General features: G+C 48.1%; 1 protein-coding gene across 1 annotated transcript in view; it reads left to right on the forward strand.

The window, feature by feature from the left end:
• Positions 1-23,045, forward strand: part of Hk1 (hexokinase 1) — a 58,692-nt gene that overhangs the window by 14,786 nt on the left and 20,861 nt on the right. Inside the window, exons 2-7 of the mRNA XM_013017169.1 lie at positions 7,171-7,333; positions 15,536-15,684; positions 18,667-18,786; positions 21,727-21,822; positions 22,369-22,468; positions 22,557-22,740. Coding sequence (XP_012872623.1) covers positions 7,171-7,333; positions 15,536-15,684; positions 18,667-18,786; positions 21,727-21,822; positions 22,369-22,468; positions 22,557-22,740 — 812 coding nt within the window. The remainder of the gene's footprint in view (positions 1-7,170; positions 7,334-15,535; positions 15,685-18,666; positions 18,787-21,726; positions 21,823-22,368; positions 22,469-22,556; positions 22,741-23,045) is intronic.

A 23,045-nucleotide genomic window follows, 5' to 3' on the forward strand; every position in this document is an offset into this window, starting at 1 on the left:
TTTAATATTATGCATTTGTGTGTACTTTATTTTTTGTGGTTAATCTTTGTGGTCCTGGGAATTGAACCCAGCACATCATATTTGCTAGGAAAGCACTCTGCGACATACCTAGCCCTGTTTGAATATTTCTAAAATAAAAACTAAAAATGATAATAGTAATTACTATTATTTTGAATCAAGGTCTTACTATGTCACCTAGGCTGGCTTTGAACTCCTGGTCTCCTTACCTAAACCTTCCATATACTGGGATTATAGGTGTGTGCCATCACACTGGCTCTAAAACCATTTGAAAATAAATGAATCAGTTGTGTGTGTGTGTGTGTGTGTGCGCACGTGCGCGCGTGTGTGCACGTGTGTGCACGCGCACACATGCGTGAATGTGTGCACCTACTTGCTACTGGGGATTGAATCCAGGGCCTGATTCTACTATGCAGGGGCTCTACCATTTGAGCCACTGCCCAGCCCTTTCACTTTATTTATTTTTGAGTCAGGTTCTCAAGAGTCTTTTTACCCTTGTTATCCCCAAACTTAACATCCATCCTCCTGCTTCTACCTCCTAATAGCTGGAATTACAGGTATCCAGCTCCTTTGCCTTTGTCACAGGTACATTTTAAAGTTATGTATTTACCAGGAATTCCCCAATAATACCGAAGTGTCAGTGGAGCATGAGGGAAACAAATGCTACTTGATGCTTACTTTGTTCTTGTCACGTTATAAACCTTTTAGGTGGAGGTGATACAGCCTCATCTTAGAAGAGGAATGCAAGGCCCAGAGAGTATTGAAAGTCCCATGCATGGCAGATCTTGGATTTGAATGCAGCTCTCTTTGTCTGCAGTTCTCATTCTTTCCAACGCATGAGAGAGAATGGATGTGCTTAAGCAGAAGCTCCAAATGACAGGTTTTAAGACCTGGACTCTAGACTCTGTGCCTTGTTTAAACCATGTGACTTTGTATGAGTCACTGGTTTCGATTTCCTTTCCCACAAAATGGAGATGATGACATTTTTCCTTCCTATTTCTCAGCATTATACTGAGTGGAGAAAAGGCCCCAAGTGTTGAAGTGTGGCTTCATGTCTGGCAGTTGGTGTTCAGCTCATTTCATGCTTTGCTATGAAGTGTACAGGAATGACGAGGGTATAAGTCCTGGCTTGGGGCAGCAGACAGAAAGCCTCTGCTAATGTATCTCTCAGCAGCAGCCCCTTCTGTCCCCAGCCATTCTCCTTAGGAAAGGGAAGTGAAGGTGATGTTGAAATCTCCACCCTAGGCGTTAGGTAACATTCTTTCTCCTCCCCTTTACTGCCAGCTCTCCAGTTGCCTTTGCAAGTAATGTATCTTGCTTTGGAAAGTTCATTGTATTTTTACTGAAAAATTTTTAGGTGGTACTGAAATTTTGAACTTGGGGCCTCTTGTCCTTGTTAAATTGGCTGTTTGTCACTTTTGAGCCATACCCACAGCTCTTTTTGCTTTACTTACTTTTCAAGAGAGTCTCTTGCTTTTTGCCTGGGCTGGCCTCAAGCCAGTATTCTTCTACCATGGTGTGCCATGTAGCTGAGATGTAGCTGGGCATGATAGGTGTGTGGCTTGTTGGTTGAGCTGGGATCTTGCCAATTTCCTTTTCTTGCAGTTACAAGTTTTATTTTTTTTCCATGTTTTAAAATTGGTATCAACTAGTTGTGCAAGGGGGGGTTTATTTGGACATATCCATATCGGCACACAATATACCTTTAGCAGACTCATCCCCTTAATCCCTCTTCTTCATCCCCTCTCCTAACTTCTCAGATCAATTCTTTTTGTTTTGTTTTGTCAGTCTTGGGGCTTGAACTTAGGGCCTGGGCACTGTCCCTGAGCTGCTTTTGCTCAAGGCTAGCACTCTACCACTTGAGCCACAGTGCCACTTCTGGCCTTTTCTGTGTATGTGGTACTGAGGAACTGAACCCAGGGCTTCATGCATGTTAGGCAAGCACTCTACCACGAAGCCACATTCCCAGCCCTTCAGATCAATTTTCAAAGCAGGCCTTGAACTGTGATCCTCTGGTCTCTGTCTTCCATATATCTGGGCTTACAAATGTGGTCCACTGGCCCTGGCCCTGGCCAGTTCATTTTAAAGGCATGTTCTGAGTAGCTTTAGTCCTGCTGGTTGATCTGCCTCATCCTTTTTTTTAAAGACAGAGCCATGAACTGGCCTTGAACTCATGATCCCCTGCCTTAATCTCCTCAGTGCTGGGATTATAGGTATATGCCATCCTCCTGACTCTGCCTCATTTTTAAAAATTTTTATTTTAAAATTTTAGTGCTCCTAGGGCATGAACCCTGGGTCTGAGTGCTGTCCCTGAGCTTTGTGCTCAAGTCTAGCATGTTCTACCACTCAAGCCACAGCTCCACTGGGGCTTTTTGGTTAATTGGAGATCAGTCTTATGGACTGTTCTGCCTGAGTTGGCTTTGATCTGCGATCTTCAGATCTAGGCCTCCTGAGTAGCTAAGATTTCAGGTATGGGCCATCAGTGCCTGGCCTCTGCTTCATTCTTCATTCAGGAGAAAGTGAATGGGAGAGGGAGTGAAATTTTCCATGGCCCTGCCCCCTTCTTAGGAGGTGAAAATGTCCCGTTGCCAGTAGTGACCATTGTCCTGCCACAACCAGCCTGCTCACTTGGGCATGTCCAGCCTTGAATTTGTTTTGTGTGTGTGTGTGTGTGTGCGCGCGTGTGTGCACATGTGCGTGCTTTTTGGGAGAGGAGGTGGGGCTGGGGCCAGGCATGACCATGTTTGTGATGGGGCCCGTGCCCGGCTGCTGGCTCGTACTGCCGGGGGCTTGGCGAGGCTGTGCTGTCTCGGCTCCCTCTGCTGAGCCCAGCTGTGGGAGCTGCTGAGCTTCCAGGCTCCCTCAGCCCCACCGAAGGACTACTGGGGATGACAGTGTGAACAGTATTGGGAAAGAATGCTGGCTCTGTGCAGCCGGGGTGGCTCTCCCCTCACAGGCAGGGCTTTTCCCACAGGGGCAGGAAGAGGTGGCCCTGGAGGCTGGATGGGAGGTGGTCATCAGGTTCGGGCAGGAGCTGCAGGTCCTGAGCTGGCAGGAGGTGCCCATTTCCCTGACAGCCTGGCTGCTTGTGCCTCATACTTGTGCCAGGCACTAGCTTCCAGAGGGAGCATTTGATGGCCAGGGGTTCCCATCCTGGCTCCTGCCTTAGAAGTCCAGAGCAGGGGCTACCCTGCTGCCAAATGTAAGGTGGGGTTGGGGGCACAGGAAGGACTCTGTGGGCAGCAGAGAATGAGAGACAGCCAGGACCCTAAGAGCAGTGATAAGATGGTGTGTGTGTGTGTTGGGGGGGGGGGAAGAAGGAAAAGAAGGGGAAGGAAGACAGAGCATCTGGACATGCCATGGTGAGGACAGAGATTGAAAAAGACAAACCCCTTGGGCCCTTAGCCAGCCCTTCCTACTGAGTTTTTTGTTCATCCTTCCTTTTTGTTAAAGCAAAGTCTCCTGATGTAGCCCAGTCTGGCCTTGATCCATGATCCTCCTACCTCTGATCCTGCATGCTGGGATCACAGGCATGCACCATCATGCTGGCTTCTGCTGGATTTCTTGCAGGCTCCAGAGCAAATGTGTCAGAGTGATGGCAGGCAGGACTGGTCTGAAGAGGGAATAGGCCTTGTGCCCAGGTACAAGGTGGTCCTCTGGTTCCTGGGAGTTTTCTTCAGGTTGCCTTGATGGCTTTTCTCTAGTACTGATGCTTCTGGGCCCCCAAAAGGCTGCAGCCCATTGGGCTCATGTGTGTTGAGGCCTGTGCCAGGGAATGCCTGCTGGGCACTGCAGCCAGGTACCTGGGGGTTGATGGCTCCTCTGTCCAGCTGACCCCTGAGCCTGCATGGCTCATTCTTCCCTGCTGACCTACTGAGGACCAATGACAAGAAACCCCGCGTGGGCTGGAGGTGTGGCTCAGCTGTAAGAGTGCCTGCCTTGCAAATATAGGGCCCTGAGTTCAAGGCCTAGTACTGCCAGGAAATAAAAGGAAAAAGGAAAAGGCTTTGCTACCTCCTCGTGAGCTCCATGAGGCTCAGCTTCAGTTCTAGCTCCATGCCAGTTTGCACTTTCAGCCCCAGTTCCTGTGTCTTTCCATAGAGGGTTTGTACCCTGTGTGTCTCGTGTCTCAATGTACCTGAGCTGAGCAGGGAAGAGGACAGCCTCTCCTTATACTGTTCCCTAGGAGGCGGGGGAGAAGGGGAAGGGGAGGCTGTGGAGCTTCAGAGAACACCACCTTTTCTAGAAGTTCCTCTTCATCTGAGGAAACCCTTCTTCTTCATCTGAGCTTGCTTTAGATCAGCCCTTTGTAGAGTAGAGGAGGACCTGCCTTCCCCAGGATTGTATAGACAAGCCTTAGGCTTTAGGCCTCCCTCCCCTGGCTATGTGCTTTGAACTCATCCCTCAACTTCTTGTAGCCTCAGTCTCTGAGTCTGTAAAGTTGGGGTTAAGAACAATGCTTGATAAGAAATGTACTCATTACCTTGCTCATGTAATTATAACCCCTCTGTATGGTATTTTCACAATAAAAAATCAATAAAAAAAGAATATCTCCTTTAAATGATGTGGAAACACTTGTTATATATGTGAAACATATATAAAGCATGTGTAAGTATAAAGCAGTCTTCTGGCAGCCAGCGTTATATGAATTGCTCCTCTGTGGCGGCGATGGGCTGAGATGCAAACTTTCATTTCCTGGGCTGGACATTTACCTGAAGGCAGAGGGGACAACAGGTCTATACTCAGACCATACTGACTTTCCTCCTTTCCTTTTCCCTCCCCTCCCCTCCCCTCCCTTCCCCTCCTCCGCCAGTACTCAGGGCCTGGGCACTGTCGCTGAACCTTTTCACTCCAAGCTTTTTCACTCTACCACTTGAGCCATACTTCCTCTGGCTTTTTGGTGGTAAATTAGAGATAGGAGTCTTATGGACTTTCCTGCCCTGGCTGACTGAACCACCATCCTCAGATCTCTGTCTCCTGAGTAGCTAGGACACGACAGACATGATTTTAATTTTTTAATTGCCATGCCCCGAGTCCATGCTGTAGGTCTTCACAGTCCTTCTGGTTGTCTCATTTCTTGTACTGTCTTCTTTGATCCATGCGGAAGTTATTTCTCTGGAGTGCAAACATTCTTCTTCTTCACACGTGTTCCTCCCAGCACACCTGCTCCTGCATGTGCCTCAATGCTCTGACATGTCCCTCCAGGACTGCCCTGGCATACTTCTGTTACATTGATGCCTCCAGACTAAAGGCACTGTGCTGGCATTGGTGCTGCCAGCCTTAGCGGAGAACACCTTGTCTATTCCCAGGGTTACACTTTTGGAAGTTTCTAATCCATTCCTGTGCTTTCTGGTTGTCTTCCATGTTGCGTTGTTGCAAGGTGAAAAGGAAAAGGTGGCTGGGAAGTAGCTGGGGCTTTCTATTGGCATAGAGGACTGGCAGACTCCTGCCAGCGCGGTGCTTATCCATGAGGTCAGAGATGGGCGGGGCCTGAGCACCCTGTGTCCTCCCATCGGGACACTCCAGTCACCCTGAACAGCAAGCGTGAGATGTGGGTCTCAGGAGCAAATCAGCATCAAGGTCTTTTCCACCTTGCTGGCTCATAAATCTGCCTGTGTCTGCTGGGAGCCTTGGTGGGCAGGGCTTCCTGGCCGGCACTGAGGAAGGCGGGGGGGGGGGGGGGGGACGAGTGATGCACAGACACTGTGGCGGTGACAAGCTGCTGGTGCAGAGGTGCTGAGGGATAGTGCCGGGGAAGGGTGGCTCATCTGCAGCCCAGTCACTTGAATGTCTTTGAATTCTGTTTTATTTTTGTTTTGTGCCAGTCCTAGGCTTGAACTCAGAGCCTCAGTGCTGCCCCTGAGATGTTACTGCTCATGGCTAGCATTCTTTTTTCTTTTTTTGGGTCTGGTCGTGGGGCCTGAACTCTGGGCCTGGGCGCTGTCCCTCAGCTCTTCAGCTCAAGGCTAGCGCTCTACCACTTGAGCCACAGCACCACTTCTGGCTTTTTTCTTTTTCTGCTTATGTGGTGCTGAGGAATCGAGCCCAGGGCCTCATGCATGCAAGGCAGGCGCTCTACCACTGAGCCACCTTCCCAGCCCCTCAAGGCTAGCATTCTATCACTTGAGCCACAGCTCTACTTCTCTGACTTTTTGGTGGTTCATTGGAGATGAGAGTCTCACAGACTTTCCTGACCAGGCTGGCTTCAAAGCAGATCTCCTGTGCTTGGCTTTTCATTCACTTGTGAGGGATTATGTGGGGAACCCTGAAGAAAGAACAATTAGTGGCAGTCTGGGGGCCTATGGTTTGTCGTTTGGGAACCTGGGGACCAGGAGCAGGTTGGTTGGTGGTGTTGAGGGAACAGCATGGTATGCATGGAAATGTTGGAGCTAGTGCACAGGCCCCACCTAGGGCCATGGGGGCTATGGCTGTGACCATGCGTTGTAAAGGTGAGTGAAGGTCTCTGCTGTTGACCTGCCACCTCATGTACTGTGAAGGTTCTGCCCTGTGGCCACTATATCTAGAAGTTATGCCCAAGGAAACCTGCCAGCTCCACTGCCTCACACTAGCTGGTGTTAATTGAGCACTTACTATGTTCTGAGTGCTTGTCTTTCTCATTTGAGCTTAACAATACCCTCTAACTTAGGCCTTCCTTGTCATCTCAGTGTTTTTGGTTTTGGAAACTTGAGACTGGCGCAGCTATTAAGAACTGGAGCTGGGATTTGAACCCAGCTGGCTGACTCAGAGCCCTCGTTCATTCTTAACCTCTGTGGCACTGCTGCCCACGTGAAGGTGAGTCAGCCACCTCTCACAGGGAAAGCAGCTGGAGGGGTTCTGCCTACTCCATCGTGGCCTGTCTTCATGTAATATCTATCCCAGGGGCGGACAATACCTTGGCGTGTACAGGCCATATGCTGTGAGGTAACTGGAACCAGAGCATTTGTAAGGTTTCTCTGGGCATCATGACTGATGTCAGGCTAGTGACATCCCATCATGTGATCCGCTGGCATAGGTGTTTACAGTGCTGGCAGGAGCTGGGTTGTCCTGGGCAGGCGGGTTTCCCCTCTGCCTTCTCTTACGCCAGCCAGGCTTGAGCTGAATGACCTTCGTACATCTCAGCCTCACTCTCCTTCCTTCTCATCCTTTCCCCAGATTGACAAGTATCTCTATGCCATGAGGCTTTCCGACGAAACTCTGATAGATATTATGACTCGCTTCAAGAAGGAGATGCAGAATGGCCTCTCCCGAGATTTTAATCCAACAGCTACTGTCAAGATGTTGCCAACCTTTGTAAGGTCTATTCCTGATGGTTCAGGTGAGTCTTTTGAGGCTGAATGTTATGTGAAATCATCCTTCCAACTTCTGTATGTTCATAGATCCATCCATCCATCCTTCCATCCATCCATCCATCCACCCATCCGTTTTTCTCTCCATTTATCCATGGATTGATCCACCCATTGATTGATCCATGCCTCCATCCATCTGTCAGAGGTCTGTGAAACATCTCTCATGTGCCAGGCATGGGGACACCATATTAAAAAGGCTGACCTGCCCTCATGAGCTAGGCTCTGTGATAGCTTATGACATGTTGAAGGTTTAGTGTTTGAGGATTTGCAAACACCACGTGGACTGGACTGCTCCTATGTCTCTAGAACAAATCAGGCGTTGTTTTAGAAGAATCTGTCCATCAGAGAGCCCCTCTTTTCAGGATTCTGAGCAGGAACAGTTCTAGCCAGATGGGCTCTGGATTCAGCTGGGCTGGATTCAAGTCCTCATTTGAACAAATTCCCTAGATACTAAATCAAAGTAATCTTACTAGAGAAAAATGGAGAGGGAAGGTAGAATTCACTCTGCATCCATGTGACTTGGGATGCTGAGAGACCCCCTGAGGATCGTCAGTACCCCACATCTGCCCTGCACTTGGACATGTGGAGGACAGGAGGCTGTGGGCTTGGCCTGCTCAGTGGAAGCCATTCCTGCTCAGCTAAATCCATTAGTCGTTAATTGGCAGAGGTGGATGCCATGCCCGCCCCAGCTCGGTACCTGCATAGGAATTCCCTGCAATCTGCTCTCTCCTCTAGGCTGGGGCTCACCTGATGCCTGGTGTGGGGGGGGGGTGAAGTTATGAGGAAGTGATGTTGTGAGCACATGCCTGTGAGTATGGCCTTCATGCTCTGTTTCTTCCCTGCTCTGGAGGCCTCAGTTCAGTCTTGTCTAAGAGGCTCCTGTTCAAAGCTGCTTATACATGGACACTAGGCTAGCCACAGCTGGTGCAGCTGCTGTTGTTACAGAGGATAAGTAAGTACTGTGCAGGGTGTATGCGGACTGGTCACAGAGGGGAGAGCTTCTGTAGCCTGGGCCTCTATAGAGGTGATTTAAGAACCTCCTCTACCTCTGCTCTTTTATTACTTTGAGTTGGTTAATAGCAGTTTAGCTAACAGATGATGGGAGTGTGCTGGGCCCTGGGTGTGCCTGTGCCTGTGGCTGGGGAGTGGAGACCCCTGCAGTGAAGTCTCACTCTTTCCCACACATATCCCTGTGTGGGGAGGGAGGGAAGGGGTTGGGTGCAGTTCCCAGAGAGAACCTGCCCAGGAGAGCACCTGCTGGGGTGGGGCTCTGAAGGATACCTGATCCCAGCAGGCACCTGGTGCTGTGTGGCCAGCCATGGGGAGAGAGGAGGAAGCGGTGGAGGAGCCACCTCTTTGTCTTTCCTCTTGAATTCTGCCTTCCTGTTAGTTCTCCTCCAAGACCCTAGGTGAGCAGAGGATGCTCTCTTCACTCTTTCCATTAACCATTTCCAGGGTTTGAAGGTCTTAAAATATGACCGGACCTGTTGAAGTTGGCATAACTTTTTCTGCTCAGTATCATTTGTTATATTTTATCTATTTAGAAATCCTCATTTTGAAAAAAATTTAAACATCTCTGAAATCCACAATTTTATATAGCAGTCTCATAATTGTCATTGGCAGCATTTCTGGAACTTGGGGCTTGAAACACTGCTACTGAAGTGTTCTACCACTCCCCCATGCTCCCAGCCCTTTGGTTTGTATTTTGTTTTTGAGATAGGGTCTGATCCTCCAACTCTGGCTGGGATTACAGACATGCTCTACCTTGCCTGGCTTGTGTTTGTTAATGTTATATCAGGTAGCGGTGTGTCACAATCCATGGTGTCTTAAATGTGATAATAGCACACATGTAGGTCCATCTTGGGAAACCCTATTATAGATTGTGGACTGGGAACCAGCAGCCTGGGCCTCCTTTGAGCCTGACTCCTGCCAAGTGGATAGGGCCAACTATTAGGACCTTTTAGAAGCACTGACCAGCGTTATAAACCACAGCAGGAGGAGAACAGGAGGGGTGAACCAAAGCTCCAGCCCATGGGAGCCTTCAGTGCACAGGAGAGTGGGACCTTGTGATTTGTCATAGATACCAGTCATGGAGAGGATAGGATCCCTTCTGCAGAGCCCATTTCCAAACAAGGTTACATTTATGAGGGGTCACGACCTCCATGGACCTTTGAGGAGACAACACTACAACTGGAAACCCACCCATCGCCTTTCCTGATATTTCTAGGTGGGCTCTGTTCATGTGCCCTGGGGCTACATTCCAGGTGCAGTGGTCCCTACAGCCACCAACGCATTGACAGGCTCCAAGGACCCCTTCCTATCCCTGGCCTGTAGGGAAGTGAGGCCCTCCTCTGCATCCTCTGAGGTCCCAGGCTCCTCTGTTCTCCCAGAACTTTCTGGTTCTCTTTAGTAGGAAGTCTGTGATACCGGTCCCTTTTTTTGAAATGTTAATCACTCTTCTGTAATTAGCCACAGAATGAGTGGTAATCCCAAACCACTGAGGATGAGAGCTTCCCTGGCCTGGAAGGAAGGGAAGCCTTCCTCCTGGGAGAAGCCCACCTTCCCTTTCTTGCCTACTGACCCTGGACTCAGAATTTTCAAACTGCTGCCTTTTCAGAAAGATTTCGGAAAAATATACCTGATTTTAAAAAACCCACCTGATAAAACCACACCTTCTAATACATGACAGCTCATCTTTAATTATTTTTTTTCCCTTTGGAACTTGTTTTAATAGACATTTTCTTGAAGTAGGTTTTGCTCTCCCTGTTTTTCTTTCTTCCTCTTATTCATCAATAAGGGTATTGTAGATGCTAGCTAGATTATTCTTATTATTATGTAGTTGTACAAAGGAGTTATAATTCCATAAATGAGGTTATGAGTATAATACTTCTTGGTCAGTGTTATCCCTTCCTTTGTTCTCACCCATTTTCCCCTCCTGTCCCTGCCTTCAAGTTACACAATATATTTTGATTATTTTTTTTCCTTTTGTGCCAATTCTGGGGCTTATACTCAAGGCTAGTGCTGTACCACTTGAGCCACAGCTCTGCTTCAGCTTTTTTGGTAGTTAATTGGAGATAAGAGTCTCACAAACTTTACTGCCTGGAGTAGCTTCAACACTTGATCCTCAGATCTCAGCCTCCTGAGTAGCTAGGATTACAGGTGTGGGCCACTGGTGTCTGGCTGGATTATTCACTTTTTTTTTCCAGTCCTATGTCTTGAACTCAGGGCCTGGACACTGTCCCTGAACCTCTTTTGCTCAAGGCTAGCACTCTACCACTTGAGCCACAATACCACTTCTGGCTTTTTCTGTTTATGTGGTACTGAGGAATTGAACCCAGGGCTTCATGTGTGTTAGGCAAACACTCTACCCCCAGGGCTTCATGTGTGTTAGGCAAACACTCTACCACTAAGCCACATTCCTAGCCCTAATTCATTTTTTTAAAGGGTGTATTCTGTTGAATTGTTCATAGCATGATATTCCTGAAAGAGGAATACTTCCTGGAATCTTTTGATATGCCATCTCTTTTTCATGCAAAGCAAAATGATTTATAGTTGTGTGCTCATTGATTTTTTCTTTTTCTTTTAGCATTATTATCATTATTTTTAATTCCTTTATTAAAATTAAGTGATTATATAAATTTCACAGTATATATTTATTATTGTTATTATTATTATTTTGAGAAAGTGTATTGCTTAATCCCCAGTTTTAGATCCTCTTGCCTGTCAGTCTCTTGAATTGCAGGCATACCCTACCACGTTGGGCATGGTATGGTCATAGCTATTTTGGGACCCTGTCTATATAATCCGACATTCCAACCAAAGGAAGAAAGATTTTTCTTTTGGGGCCTTTGGGGTATGTCAAGTTTCCTGTCTGGAAGGAGAGTTGGATCGTTTTGTAAGTTATCTCCACCTGTGAAATCTGCTTGTCTGTGTTCTAGGTGGGTTGTGGATGGCTGTTCTCATCAGGGCTGGCTTGCAGACAAGAGGGAAAGAATGTCTTTGGCAGGGAGAGGTACTTGATGAAGGCATGATCTGTGTTTGCACTGTATTCCAGCACAGCCCTGGACTGGAGAGACATCTGTCCCTGTGTTTGTTTTCTATCATTTGCTCTTAATAATGGCTGTCATTAGGATGTAGAGTCTCCAGGCTTTCCAGGTGTGGTGCCTAATGAGGCGTGAAGAGTGGCTCTTCTGGCTTCAGTGGAAATGGGAAATGTGAGGAGAAGGAGCAAGCAGAAGGCAGAAAGGCAGGTCTGAGACCAAGATTTGAAGAGCAAGTTAATACTATAGAAAAGAGGCTTAAAGTCAAAAGGCAAACAAAACACAATAAAGTAAAAGTCGAGAAGTCTGACTGAGTCTCTGGTGCTGTCCCTCTGTCTCTGAATGACCCTGGTGAAATCACTTCCCTGAGCCTCCCTTTCTCTGTCTAAGCTGTGTGTAATGGCTGCTGTTCACAGAGCTGTCATCAGAGAGTGTTTGGGTCCTGTCGTTGTTGTCCTTATTGAAGTTTATTGAGTGACTTTGTATGAGTTCCTTGGGAAGGTCTTTTCCTCTGTCCACCTGCTTTGTGTAAGACTAGCAGTAAGGATGCAGCTTTCTGGAATTCATTGGCTGTTGGAGGAGGAAGCAGAGAAAAGGGGAAGCCAAGTCAGATTCTCTCCCCTCTATTCCACATAAAGTGGGGTGAGCCCTCAGGCTGTAGATTTGGTTCCTCTACCATGGAATGACTATACTCCTTCACTGTGACTTAGGGAACTGAACTGAGAGATAAAGGGGGATGATAGATTCCTCTTGTTAGAGAGACTAGGGTATTTTGGGATATTCCTTCCCTAAAAACAATATTAAACTTGGGAACCTTCTGATTGTAGTTGAACTAAACCAAACTCTAACCAAAACAACAACGAAAGTGGGGTGGGGTGGGTAGGGGAATCTAGGTTGTCTGATTTGTCAGCTGGCTTCTGTGTCCAGGAACTTCTCTGTCTCTGACTCTTTGGCTCAACTCCACAGTCCTTATCTTGGCTTCATTCGCAGTCCACATCTTCTCCCCTTATAATGGTGGACATAGTTGGGCAAGGGGCTCCTATCTTCCCTTTGGCTAGTGTCCCAGCCTTAGTGTTGGTCCCTGCAGAACCATGACTGGTTAACTTGGGTATGTGCCCATCTTAAGCCAATCAGCATCACTGAGAACGTGAGCCTGGGTCACACCTTGGTACCCGTGCAACTGGGGCAGGGCCAGCTCCACCCCAGCCTCATGGGTAAAAAACAGGAAGGATATGAGCTGAAGAGATTTTTTTAAATGTCCACTTTTCTATTACCTTGGGAAGCTGTGGAGAATCATGGCTTTCGTGTTCTTACTTGAATGCTACACATCCCATGGAATTTACCAAAAGGCAAGTGTTAGCTTGGTGTCCTTTACCCAGTGACCAGGCTGTGGGACAGATGAGGCTGCCCTCCTGTAGCCCGTTTTAGTCACTGTGCTTGCCTGGGGCCTGCAGGACCCTGTGCTGTGAGGAGCAGAGCGGAGGGAGATAACAGGTGAAATCGTGCTGGCTCCAGGTTGCTTGTCACTCAACTATGGAGGATAAGAAATACACATGTACAACATAATGAGAATCAGGGTGTTTGCAAGTTGGAGAGAAAGAAGGCATTGCCTTGGCCTGGCCACAGGTATGACTGGTTTGGTTGGTGCTTCCTTTACCCATAAACTGAACAGGTAAGTTAATATTTTCCCAGTGTTTCCTAGGCTGAGTGATTTTTCAAAAGAGGTGTGGTTTCTTTTCAGCAACCGCAAAACACACCTTTTGATAGAGCCAGGGTCGTATCAGGAGAAGGGCCAGGGGCTGAGAGAGACACCCCTTGGCACTGTGCATCACTTGGGATGGGGTGTCATTAGGGCCTATTGAGGCCCTCAAATCCATCGGCCCTCATTTGAAGGTGTGCAAAGCTTCTAGTCTTTCTTTTTGTTCTGGCATCTCATGACGATCACCCTTCCTGCTCTGACCCCATGGATCTATGCCTGTTTACAAAGGAGTACTGGAGAACGGGATGAGAACACTAAAGCCAGATCCCTTCCTGATCTCTGTGCAGCAGGGATTGTAGTTTACTTCTCTACCACTGGATAATTGTCAGGCTCTGTGTCTTGCGGAGGTGCAGCCTGACCTTTCACAATTTACTTCTTTCTTGACCAGGGTTGGTAAGCCCTTTCTGCTCTCTCTGGACAGGGATACTGACTAAGCTGGCCCTCCTAGCCTCTGTCACCTCACGCTTGAATGGCTTTTTCTCAGGCTATTTTTCAACTTCAGATTAATCAAATTCAAGCACGGTGAGCTGTGTATAGATTTTTGTGAACAAAAATCAATCATTATATTAAAAATTGTTTCAGAAAGCTCAAGGAAACCAGACTGGCTAAAACAACAAGGACAAAAAATTATGCCAGTACTGGGGCTTAAACTCAGGACCTGGGAGCTGTCCCTGAGGTTTTTCTGCTCAAGGCTAGCATTCTACTACTTGAGCCAAATGTTCTACTTCTGGGCACTTTGGTGAATTAGAGAAAAGAGTCTCACGGACTTTCCTGTCCAGCCTGGCTTTGAACCTGATTCTCAGATCTCAGCTTCCTCAGTATCTAGAATTATAGGTGTAAGCCACCAGTGCCCGGCACCAGCTCAGTTATTATTACTTTTTTTTGGTTGGTCATGGGGCTTGAACTGAGCGCTGTCCCTCAGCTCTTCAGCTCAAGGCTAGTGCTCTACCAGTTGAGCCACAGTGCCACTTCTGGTTTTCTGGTAGTTTATTGGAGATAAGAGTTTCATGGACTTTCCTGCCTAGGCTGGCTTTGAACTGTGAGCTTCAGATCTCAGCCTCCTGAGTAGCTAGGATTACAGGCATGAACCACTGGTGCCTGGCTTCAATCAATTTTTTATTATAAAGATACTGTACAGAGGGGTTACAGTTACATGAGTAAGGTAATGAGTACATTTGCTTCAATTAATTTTTAAGTGAGCAAAGGATCTGAATAAGTGATTAGGTGTCTGAATGGCTAGTAAACAGGAGCAAAGCTACTGAATAATACCATTAGTCTTCAGAGAAATACAAGTGGAAATAAATGACAGTTGCGGTGACTCTGGAAGATGTTGAGAAACTGGAGGGTTGGAAAGTGGTACAGCTGCTTTGGAATACAGGGCAATTTCTCCTCAAGCTAAACATGCTTTAGCATTTGACATAGAAGTTCTCCTCCTAGGTAGCTGTAGCCAAGAGAAATGAAAACATGCCCCCACAGAACCCTGTGAGCCAGTGCTCACAAGAGCATTGCTTAGAATAGCCAAGTGGGGGAAAAAGCCTGTGCCCAGCAGCAGGTGAACAGAGAAATAGAAACCACCATATCCAGGCATAGTAGTATCTGGACACAAATATGAATGAAAATGCTAGCATATATTACAATGTGGATGAACTTTAAAACCATCTTATTAAGTGAAAGAAGCCGGTCGTGAAGGCAAAAAGCTAACTAACTAGTGTCTGACTCTATCCATAAAATATCTAGAAGATATCCAGGCAAGATGCAGAGACAGCAAGTGGATGCTGGCTGCCAGGGAGGAGCGGGGCTGTGGGAATTATGGCTTAATGCTTCGTGGGTTTCTGTTGGGTTGGTGAAAACTTTTGGAAATAAGTCATGATGGTTGCTCAACATGGTAAATGTACGTAACACCTAAAAGGGGGTAAGATGCGGATTTTCTGTTAGCACATCATGAAAAAACAACTTAATGGGCTAGCGTAGCCACTCAGGTGTAATATTGTCTCTGAGTGAAATCCTGTGTGATTACCCCAGGCATACCTCAGGTGTAATATTGTCTCTGAGTGAAATCCTGTGTGATTTTCTGTGGATACAGGAGTGCTGGCTTTGAAATGGGGTGAGAAATTAGAGGAAGAGGAGGTGAATTTTTGTATTGCTTCTTCTGCTGGAAGCTGAGATGTTGGTTGCTTGAAGCCCTTCCTATCTCAGTTCACTGGCTAGGTAGAGCTTCTCTGCCTACTTCTTACAGGACAGGGCTTGGATGGTCACATGATTCCTGCTCTGTGGGTAGAGGCAGACAAGTAGAGGCAGACCAGGAGTGGCCTGGCATGTGTTTCCCTCCTGATATTTAAATCTGATGTGACACTTGTTATATCCCTCTACAGAAAAAGGAGATTTCATAGCCTTGGATCTTGGTGGATCTTCCTTCCGAATTCTGAGGGTGCAAGTGAATCATGAGAAGAACCAGAATGTTCACATGGAGTCTGAGGCTTTCGACACTCCAGAGAACATTGTGCATGGCAGTGGAAGCCAGGTAGGTCCCTGTGTCCTTCAGGTGGGTGTTATCTGGAGCATTTTGGGGACCAGACTGCCAATCACTGGTGCTCTGAGTCCCTCTCATAGTTCAATGGAGTCTAGCATAGTGCACACACACACACACACACACACACACACACACACACGTATGTATGTATGTATGTATATGACTCCTGGGTAGAAGGGTAGGTCTAGCTTGTGCCTGAAAAGCTGTCCAATGTCTGAGTAAACTGGTGGGATGGGAGTGGGGCAGGGTGAAGGCGCTTGGCTAGAAGGTTTGTGTGGGTTCCCTAGCACAGTGTTTAGTACAGCCATGGGTAGAAATGTTCTTGCCCTGTGGAGAGGCTGTAGCCTTGTTGGACACAAGTAAGGTTCACAGCTTGGGTATTGGGGCTCCTTGCTATGGATTCTTGGCAAGTAGAGAAAGCAAATTATGCTTTGGAAATGACTGTTCTCTCACCTTACCCCTGTACCTGAGGCTGGCTCATCCACTCTCCCATTCGTTCCTCACCTGGGTCTTCAAGGCAGGAGCCCTGTCCTTCCTTGGGCATATCCAGGAAGGGCCTGTCTGGTTGTGAGTGGTGAGTCTCTATCTCCTCAGGACCCTGTGACCAGAATTTTGTTTTTGGATCTGGTCGTGGGGCTTGAACTCTGGGCCTGGGCGCTGTCCCTCAGCTCTTCAGCTCAAGGCTAGCACTCCTACCACTTGAGCCACAGCGCCACTTCCGGCTTTTTTTTTTCTGCTTATGTGGTGCTGAGGAATCGAACCCAGGGCCTTAGGCATGCAAGGCAAACGCTCTACCACTGAGCCACCTTCCCAGCCCCTGTGACCAGAATTTTTGCAACTCTCCTTATTTTCAGTTATCTCTAGGTTCCTTGAGTCTGTTCATGGGCCTTTGCCTCTCTCCAGGCTGTTCCTGCCCGGTGTTAGTGCTGCAGTGCAGGGTAACCATTGAGAGCTTGCCAGATGTTTTCTGTGGGGAGAGCATGTCCAGGGTTCACAGCTGAGATCTCTGGAGGGCCCCTGGGTTCTGGGATGGACTTGGAGGTGAAACCCAGGAAGCTTCACTTCTGGCTGCCTCTTTGTTCTTGTTAGTGTGGGTGGCTCCTGGAACTGTTTTCGAAGTTAGTTTAGGTGGGACCTGCACCAGACCACCCAGCCTTTCTTTGTCCAAGAGTCAATGAGGACCAGTTGTGGTCTTGAACTTTCTCCCTGGGGTTTGGGTTCAGAGCTTTTTAGACCACAGGGATCATGAATGGAGACACTGTCTACTGCAGGTGAGTTACTTTATACGCAGCCACTGAAATGGGTATCACTTGTTGGGTGGCTCTTCCTGGGCCACTGTGAGCAGATGTCGCTGGACTGACATCTTATGTGCATGAGGCTGCAGTTGGTGGCCCTTCTAGCCAGTCCTGGGTCAGCCAAGGGGTGGCTTCCTGCCTCCTTGGGCTGGTTTGTAGCTGCATTATGGGAAATACTCAGAAATTCTTAGCAGAGTGCTGTGGAGAGCTGTGTTTGGCTTGGATCCAGGCTCTGGGTCCCGGGCCCTTGTGACTCTGCACCTGCCAACCCCGGATATTTCCCTGCCTTTCCAGAAGCCCTCCTCCTTTCCCTCTGGCTGGCCTGCAGCAAGGGTGCCTGGAGTGTCCGGTACAGATGGTGGGGGGAAGGGTGCAGAGCGACTTAGTAATGGGTTTTTATCAATGTGAAATAGGTCACAGGAAGCTTAGCTCTTCCAGGGAGCACCCGCACATCTCCTATCAGCAATGCCATAATCTGCCTTAATAGTGACTCAGGATGAGGTTCCTACATAAAAGGTGACCAGATTTCCCTTTATCCTGGCACCAGAGTCCAACCTGAAAGCTGGGTCAGGAGTACTGGAAAGCTAAGAGTGGCCATAATAAGCTACAGCTCCTTGTCAAGGAGGCCTGTGCAAGAAGACCTGTAAGGAAGATGGCCTTGTGTGGGAGCTTGGACTGCACTGCTGGGGTGACTTTGGCTGCCCTTGCCTGGGCTCTGAGCAGCTCTGTGTCAGTGTCACTGAAGATGGCCAGTTATCCATGGGCATTTTTTCACGCAGAAGCTATGGAATTATGTTCTGGGCTCTGTCTAGTGGGTTTCTAAGATGTCTACACCCCTGATGAATCACACGTCATGTGTTGTGAAGCAAGCATATATTCCTGATACGGTGTTTCCACATCAGAAATACTGTGTGCAGTGGTATTGTGGACAATACTTTGTGAACAGTCCACAAAGACAAACACTCAGACACCAAAGAGCATACCCTGCCTCATTTCCATATGGAAATGAGGTTAACAGGCAGAACTAATCAATCGTGGGGTTAGAAGTCAAAGATACTGACTGTGGGCCCACAAATCTGGCTGGCCTTGTATATGCTAGACAAGTGCTCTACCACTGAGCTGTACCCCCAGCTCCCTTTGGGTTTCTTGATGTGCTGGTAACACAGGTGGGAATCCAGTGACCTTAGGATGTGTTTTTTTTTTTTTTGGTGTTGTGTATATTAATTCTTTTGCAAAAGACTTAAAAATGTGATGGTCTAAAGATTGTCTCATCGCAGCAGTGGGTCATGGTCAGGGAATTAAGAGGGAGCAGAATTTAGAGGAGGAGCCAGATGGCTGTACCTAGGTGGTCAATGGAGACCCATGGGCAGTGTGTCATGGAGAGATACACTGATTTTTTTCCATTGTTTATAATTTTTCCAGTGCCTGATGACACATAGACCACTGAAAGACCATTTCCTTCTGAGGGTTTGAGATGTTTCCCAACAGCTATGCTGCCCCATGGTGGCTCATCTCTGCTAGGCACATAGACAGGGTCTATCACATGTCAGACAGGGTCTCTGGGCATGATGGGAGGTGGGTCTCTCAGGGAGATGTGCTCCTTTCTTTGTGGACATTTTCCAGTTGACATGTCAGGTCCCTTTTCTCCCATCTGACTGTGCTCTCTTGCTCTTCCCAGCTATTCGATCATGTTGCTGAGTGCCTGGGGGACTTCATGGAGAAAAGAAAGATCAAGGACAAGAATTTACCTGTGGGGTTCACATTTTCTTTCCCTTGCCGACAATCTAAAATAGACGAGGTAAGGATGACCGGGGGCTGTTGAGCGCTACCCTCCACCTAGGGTAGACATGCTAGTGAACCTCTTTCTTGACCACTTTTCCTTGTTTACTGGATGGTCCATGTGTGTGATATTCTTAGAAAAGAGCCTGACATACTGGGTGTCATTCATTTTTTTTTTTTCAATTTGCTGATGTATATGTGGAGACAGATGATCATGGTAGAGGTACGGGGGACTGCTTATTAGTGCAAGCAGGTGAAGGAAAATGTATGAGGTTCAGTGATGATGGAGACAGTGTAAAAGTGATCTTGAAAGAGCTATATACTCTGGTGACTAGGAGTCTGCTCAGGACCCTCCTCCCCTCAGGGGTCAGGCCACCTTCTCCAGAGCATGTGCCGGTCCCCAATGAGGCCTTGCTTCTGTTGTTGAGCTACTGAGTGGCTTGTTACAACATCTTCTTGTTTGACAGTGTTTATCTGCTCAGCAAGGATGTACTCATACCTCCTCTGAAGCCCTTGTTTTATATCGCAGAGAGCTGCCAAAACACAGAGGAACAGATGCAGACAGATGCAGGCCGTGCCTTTTACACACACACACACACACACACACATCTGTGATTAGTCTCATATTTGGAATTTTAACAGTTAACTGTGTTGCCAGGCTGTTTTAACATGCACTTCACAGGTAACTTATATAATCTTTAAACACGGTGCTAAGTGTTGATTATCCCCTCTTTGCTGATGAGAAAATTGAGGCTCAGAAGGGTTAGCAACCTGCCCAAGACCTATCAGCCTGAGAGAGAGCAGGGCCTGTGCTCCTAACTGGCCTACCTTACTTCAGGACAGTAACATGGGAGCCACATTCTGGACCCCATTATTATGAGAGCCCATCCATCTGTACAGTCTAGGAATCAGAATGGGTCCAGGGAGCCTAGCAGGCCACACCTTGCATTTCAGGATGGAGAGCAGAGGCCTCTGAAAGGTCACAGGGCTAATAATTAGAGATTTTGCTGGAGCAGGGTCCCAGGCTCCACCTTCTTTTTTTTTTTTTTTTTTTGGTCCATCGTGGGGCTTGGACTCTGGGCCTGGGCGCTGTCCCTGCGCTCTTCAGCTCAAGGCCAGTGCTCTACCGCTTGAGCCACAGCGCCACTTCCAGTTTTCTAGTGGTTTATTGGAGATAAGAGTCTCACGGACTTTCCTGCCTGGGCTGGCTTTAAACCTCGATCCTCAGATCTGTGTCCTGAGTAGCTAGGATTACAGGCATGAGTCATCGGCACCCGGCTCAGGCTCCACTTTCTATTCATCATTTTTCCCTAAAGGCCTTGGAGAAGTTGCTGGCCCATCCTTGGTCCATCTAAGACTACTGTGGCCATCCACACTCCCTTTGGTGTCCAGCATTATCACACATGCAACATATTCCGATCAACTTGGCCTCCAGGTGTCTCCTCTTTCCCAAAGTGGAACAGTTTTCTTTACAGGTGGAGGATGTATCTCATACCCCAAATTGTGCATAGCTCAAAAGATCTTTTTCTATGTGTACATACCTATTATGAAGTTTATAAATTCCTAAAAAGAGATAAACAACTGTACCTAATAACAAAACAGAACATATATAACAATACATTGTAATAGAAATTATGTGAATGTCCTCTCTCTCAAAATACCAAATTGCACTGGCATACTCACCAATCGATCAGATGACTGAAATGGCTCCTAAGTGATGAATAAGTGACTCATGGGCACTGGGCCAGGCCCTGGGAGAGAATTGCTGTGGCGGATGTGGCCTGATCCTGCAAGGCACTGTGGTTCAAGGACAGAGGTGTGGCCAAGGGGGAGGGGAAATCCTCACTGGCACAGGAGCTTGCAGGGGGAGCAGATGTGCCTGCAAGGGGCTGAGAAGGAGCCAGTGGTGAGACTCACCTGCCAGCCTTGCTTCTAATCTGGGGATGGCTTCCTAGGCTGGACCAGGCGGTCTGCCAGGGATCTAGTGTATATACTCCCAGTTACCCAGTTGGGGGCCTCTTAAGATTGTCCAGATTCAGACTAGCCCTCCTATTCAGGATGAGCAGAGGGGATATCAGCGGAGTGAAGAGAACAGCCAGGTGGTAAATGGTCAGGAGAACTGGACTAGAACTGACATTCTTGTCATAACACCTTTAATTTTTTAGGGGGTGAAGGTCAAGGGGAAGAACATAGAGTATCCAGGGACTTTGCAACCCCTAGCTTAGCCATAGTTGTTTATGGTTCTTCCTAAGTGAACCATAAACCCACCCAAGGATTCACCCACTCTAATGCAGTCTCAAGTAGGAATGGGTCCCTTCCTTCTTTTCCTGTTCTGCCCATCCCCTCCCCTCCCCCCTCCCTCCCTCCCTCCCTCCCTCCTTCTCCCCCTCCCTCTTTCTGCCATTCTTGGGGCTTGAACTCAGGGTCTGGGGTGTTGTTCCTGATCTTTTTTGCACAAGGCTAGCACTCTATCACTTGATCCACAGCTCCACTTCTGGCTTTTTGATGGCTCATTGGAGATAAGAGTCTCATGGACTTTGCTGCCAAGCCTGGCTTTGAATTATCATTCTCGGACCTCAGCCTCCTGAGTTGCTAGGGTTACAGGCATGAGCCACCAGGGCTGGCTTCTTGTTGTCTTTTAAATAGTGTGTTTCTATACATAGAGCTGCTACCCATGAAGATTTGTACGATGTGTGGCACTCCTATACCAGCTGGCTCCTTGGTGTTATTCAGGTGCTAGCTGGAGATTAGGAGCTAATTTTTTCGCCTGAATGGTTGCTCCCAGAGAAATCCATCATGTGGGTGCAGGAGATGGACAGAGCTGGTTCTGCCCTGGATGTGGTCTGGAGGAAGCCTCTTAAGCCCTGTGGTACTATGCTTTGTCCCTGTCCTGGAGTAGCCCCAGGTCATGGGGTGTGGGGGCTCCTGGCCCTTGTCTCACCTATGTGCTCTCTTGCAGGCTATCCTGATCACTTGGACAAAGCGGTTTAAAGCCAGTGGTGTGGAAGGAGCAGATGTGGTGAAGCTGTTGGATAAAGCCATCAAGAAGAGAGGGGTAATTCCTCTTGGGGTATGCAGAGTGGGGTGTGGGAGGGGGAAGCTGTTATAATGGACTAGGGTCCTTTTGGGGGGACAGTAGTACTGTGGTTTGAGACCCTTGCAGAGGAGAGATGAGGCTGCAGAGTGCGGCGGCAGGCCAGATGAGATTCAGTGCTGAGCTCTCAGAGGTGATGCCCATGGGCAAAGCCGAGAGCAGGGATGATCCTGATAGGACTTGTGGCTGTGGGGAGCTGCTGTCCTAGGTGCAGCCTGCCAGAGCTGGAACAAGAACAGAGATTCTCTCTTTTTGTAGGCATGGAGCCTCTTGTGCACTGGTTTGTGGAGGAATGTGGCTCCATGAGCAAAACCCTCTCCCCAAAGAATCCTAAGCTGGATCACTAAGGAGACTGCAGGCCTGGTAGCAGTAAAGCCAGCAGTGCCCCCCATCAGTGCAGTGGTGGTTAGGAGAACCGGAGTGTACCTGCTAAACGCTCCTAAGCTGGGGAGAGAGTGCTTGCATGTGTGAGCATGTGGTGATCCCTCATTCATTTTCTGCCTCCAGGACTATGATGCCAATATTGTAGCTGTGGTGAATGACACGGTGGGGACCATGATGACTTGTGGCTATGACGACCAGCAATGTGAAGTTGGCCTGATCATTGGTAACGTCCCCCTTTCCTCCTGTGCCCAGTCCTTCACTCAGCCTCTCCCTGCTCCTATGATGGCAGCTTCCCATGTTGTCTCTCCCAGGCACTGGCACCAACGCCTGCTACATGGAAGAACTAAGGCACATCGACCTGGTGGAAGGTGACGAGGGCAGGATGTGCATCAACACGGAGTGGGGGGCCTTCGGGGACGACGGGTCCCTGGAGGACATCCGTACCGAATTTGACAGAGAGTTAGACCGGGGATCTCTCAATCCTGGAAAGCAGCTGTGAGTCCTTGACCTTGGCTTCTAGTTTCACGTATGACATGGGACACTGAATGGAAGATTGGGGACGGGAGATGAGAGGACATAAAACCAGCCTTGAGCAGGCCCAGTCTGGAGTTCAATCCCAGTACCAGCACCAAAACAAAAGGAAGGAAGGAAGGAAGGAAGGAAGGAAGGAAGGAAGAGAAAAGAATACAAAAGAGATGAGGAATTGTTGAATTGTATCACCTATTTGGAAATTGGCTGGTGAGAGGCTTTTGCTGGAGCATATTTGTGCCATTCTCCTGGCTACTGCATGACTCTGGTCT

This window comes from Dipodomys ordii, unplaced genomic scaffold (assembly GCF_000151885.1).
Source record: "Dipodomys ordii isolate 6190 unplaced genomic scaffold, Dord_2.0 Scaffold34, whole genome shotgun sequence".
Taxonomy (NCBI): Eukaryota; Metazoa; Chordata; class Mammalia; order Rodentia; family Heteromyidae; genus Dipodomys; species Dipodomys ordii.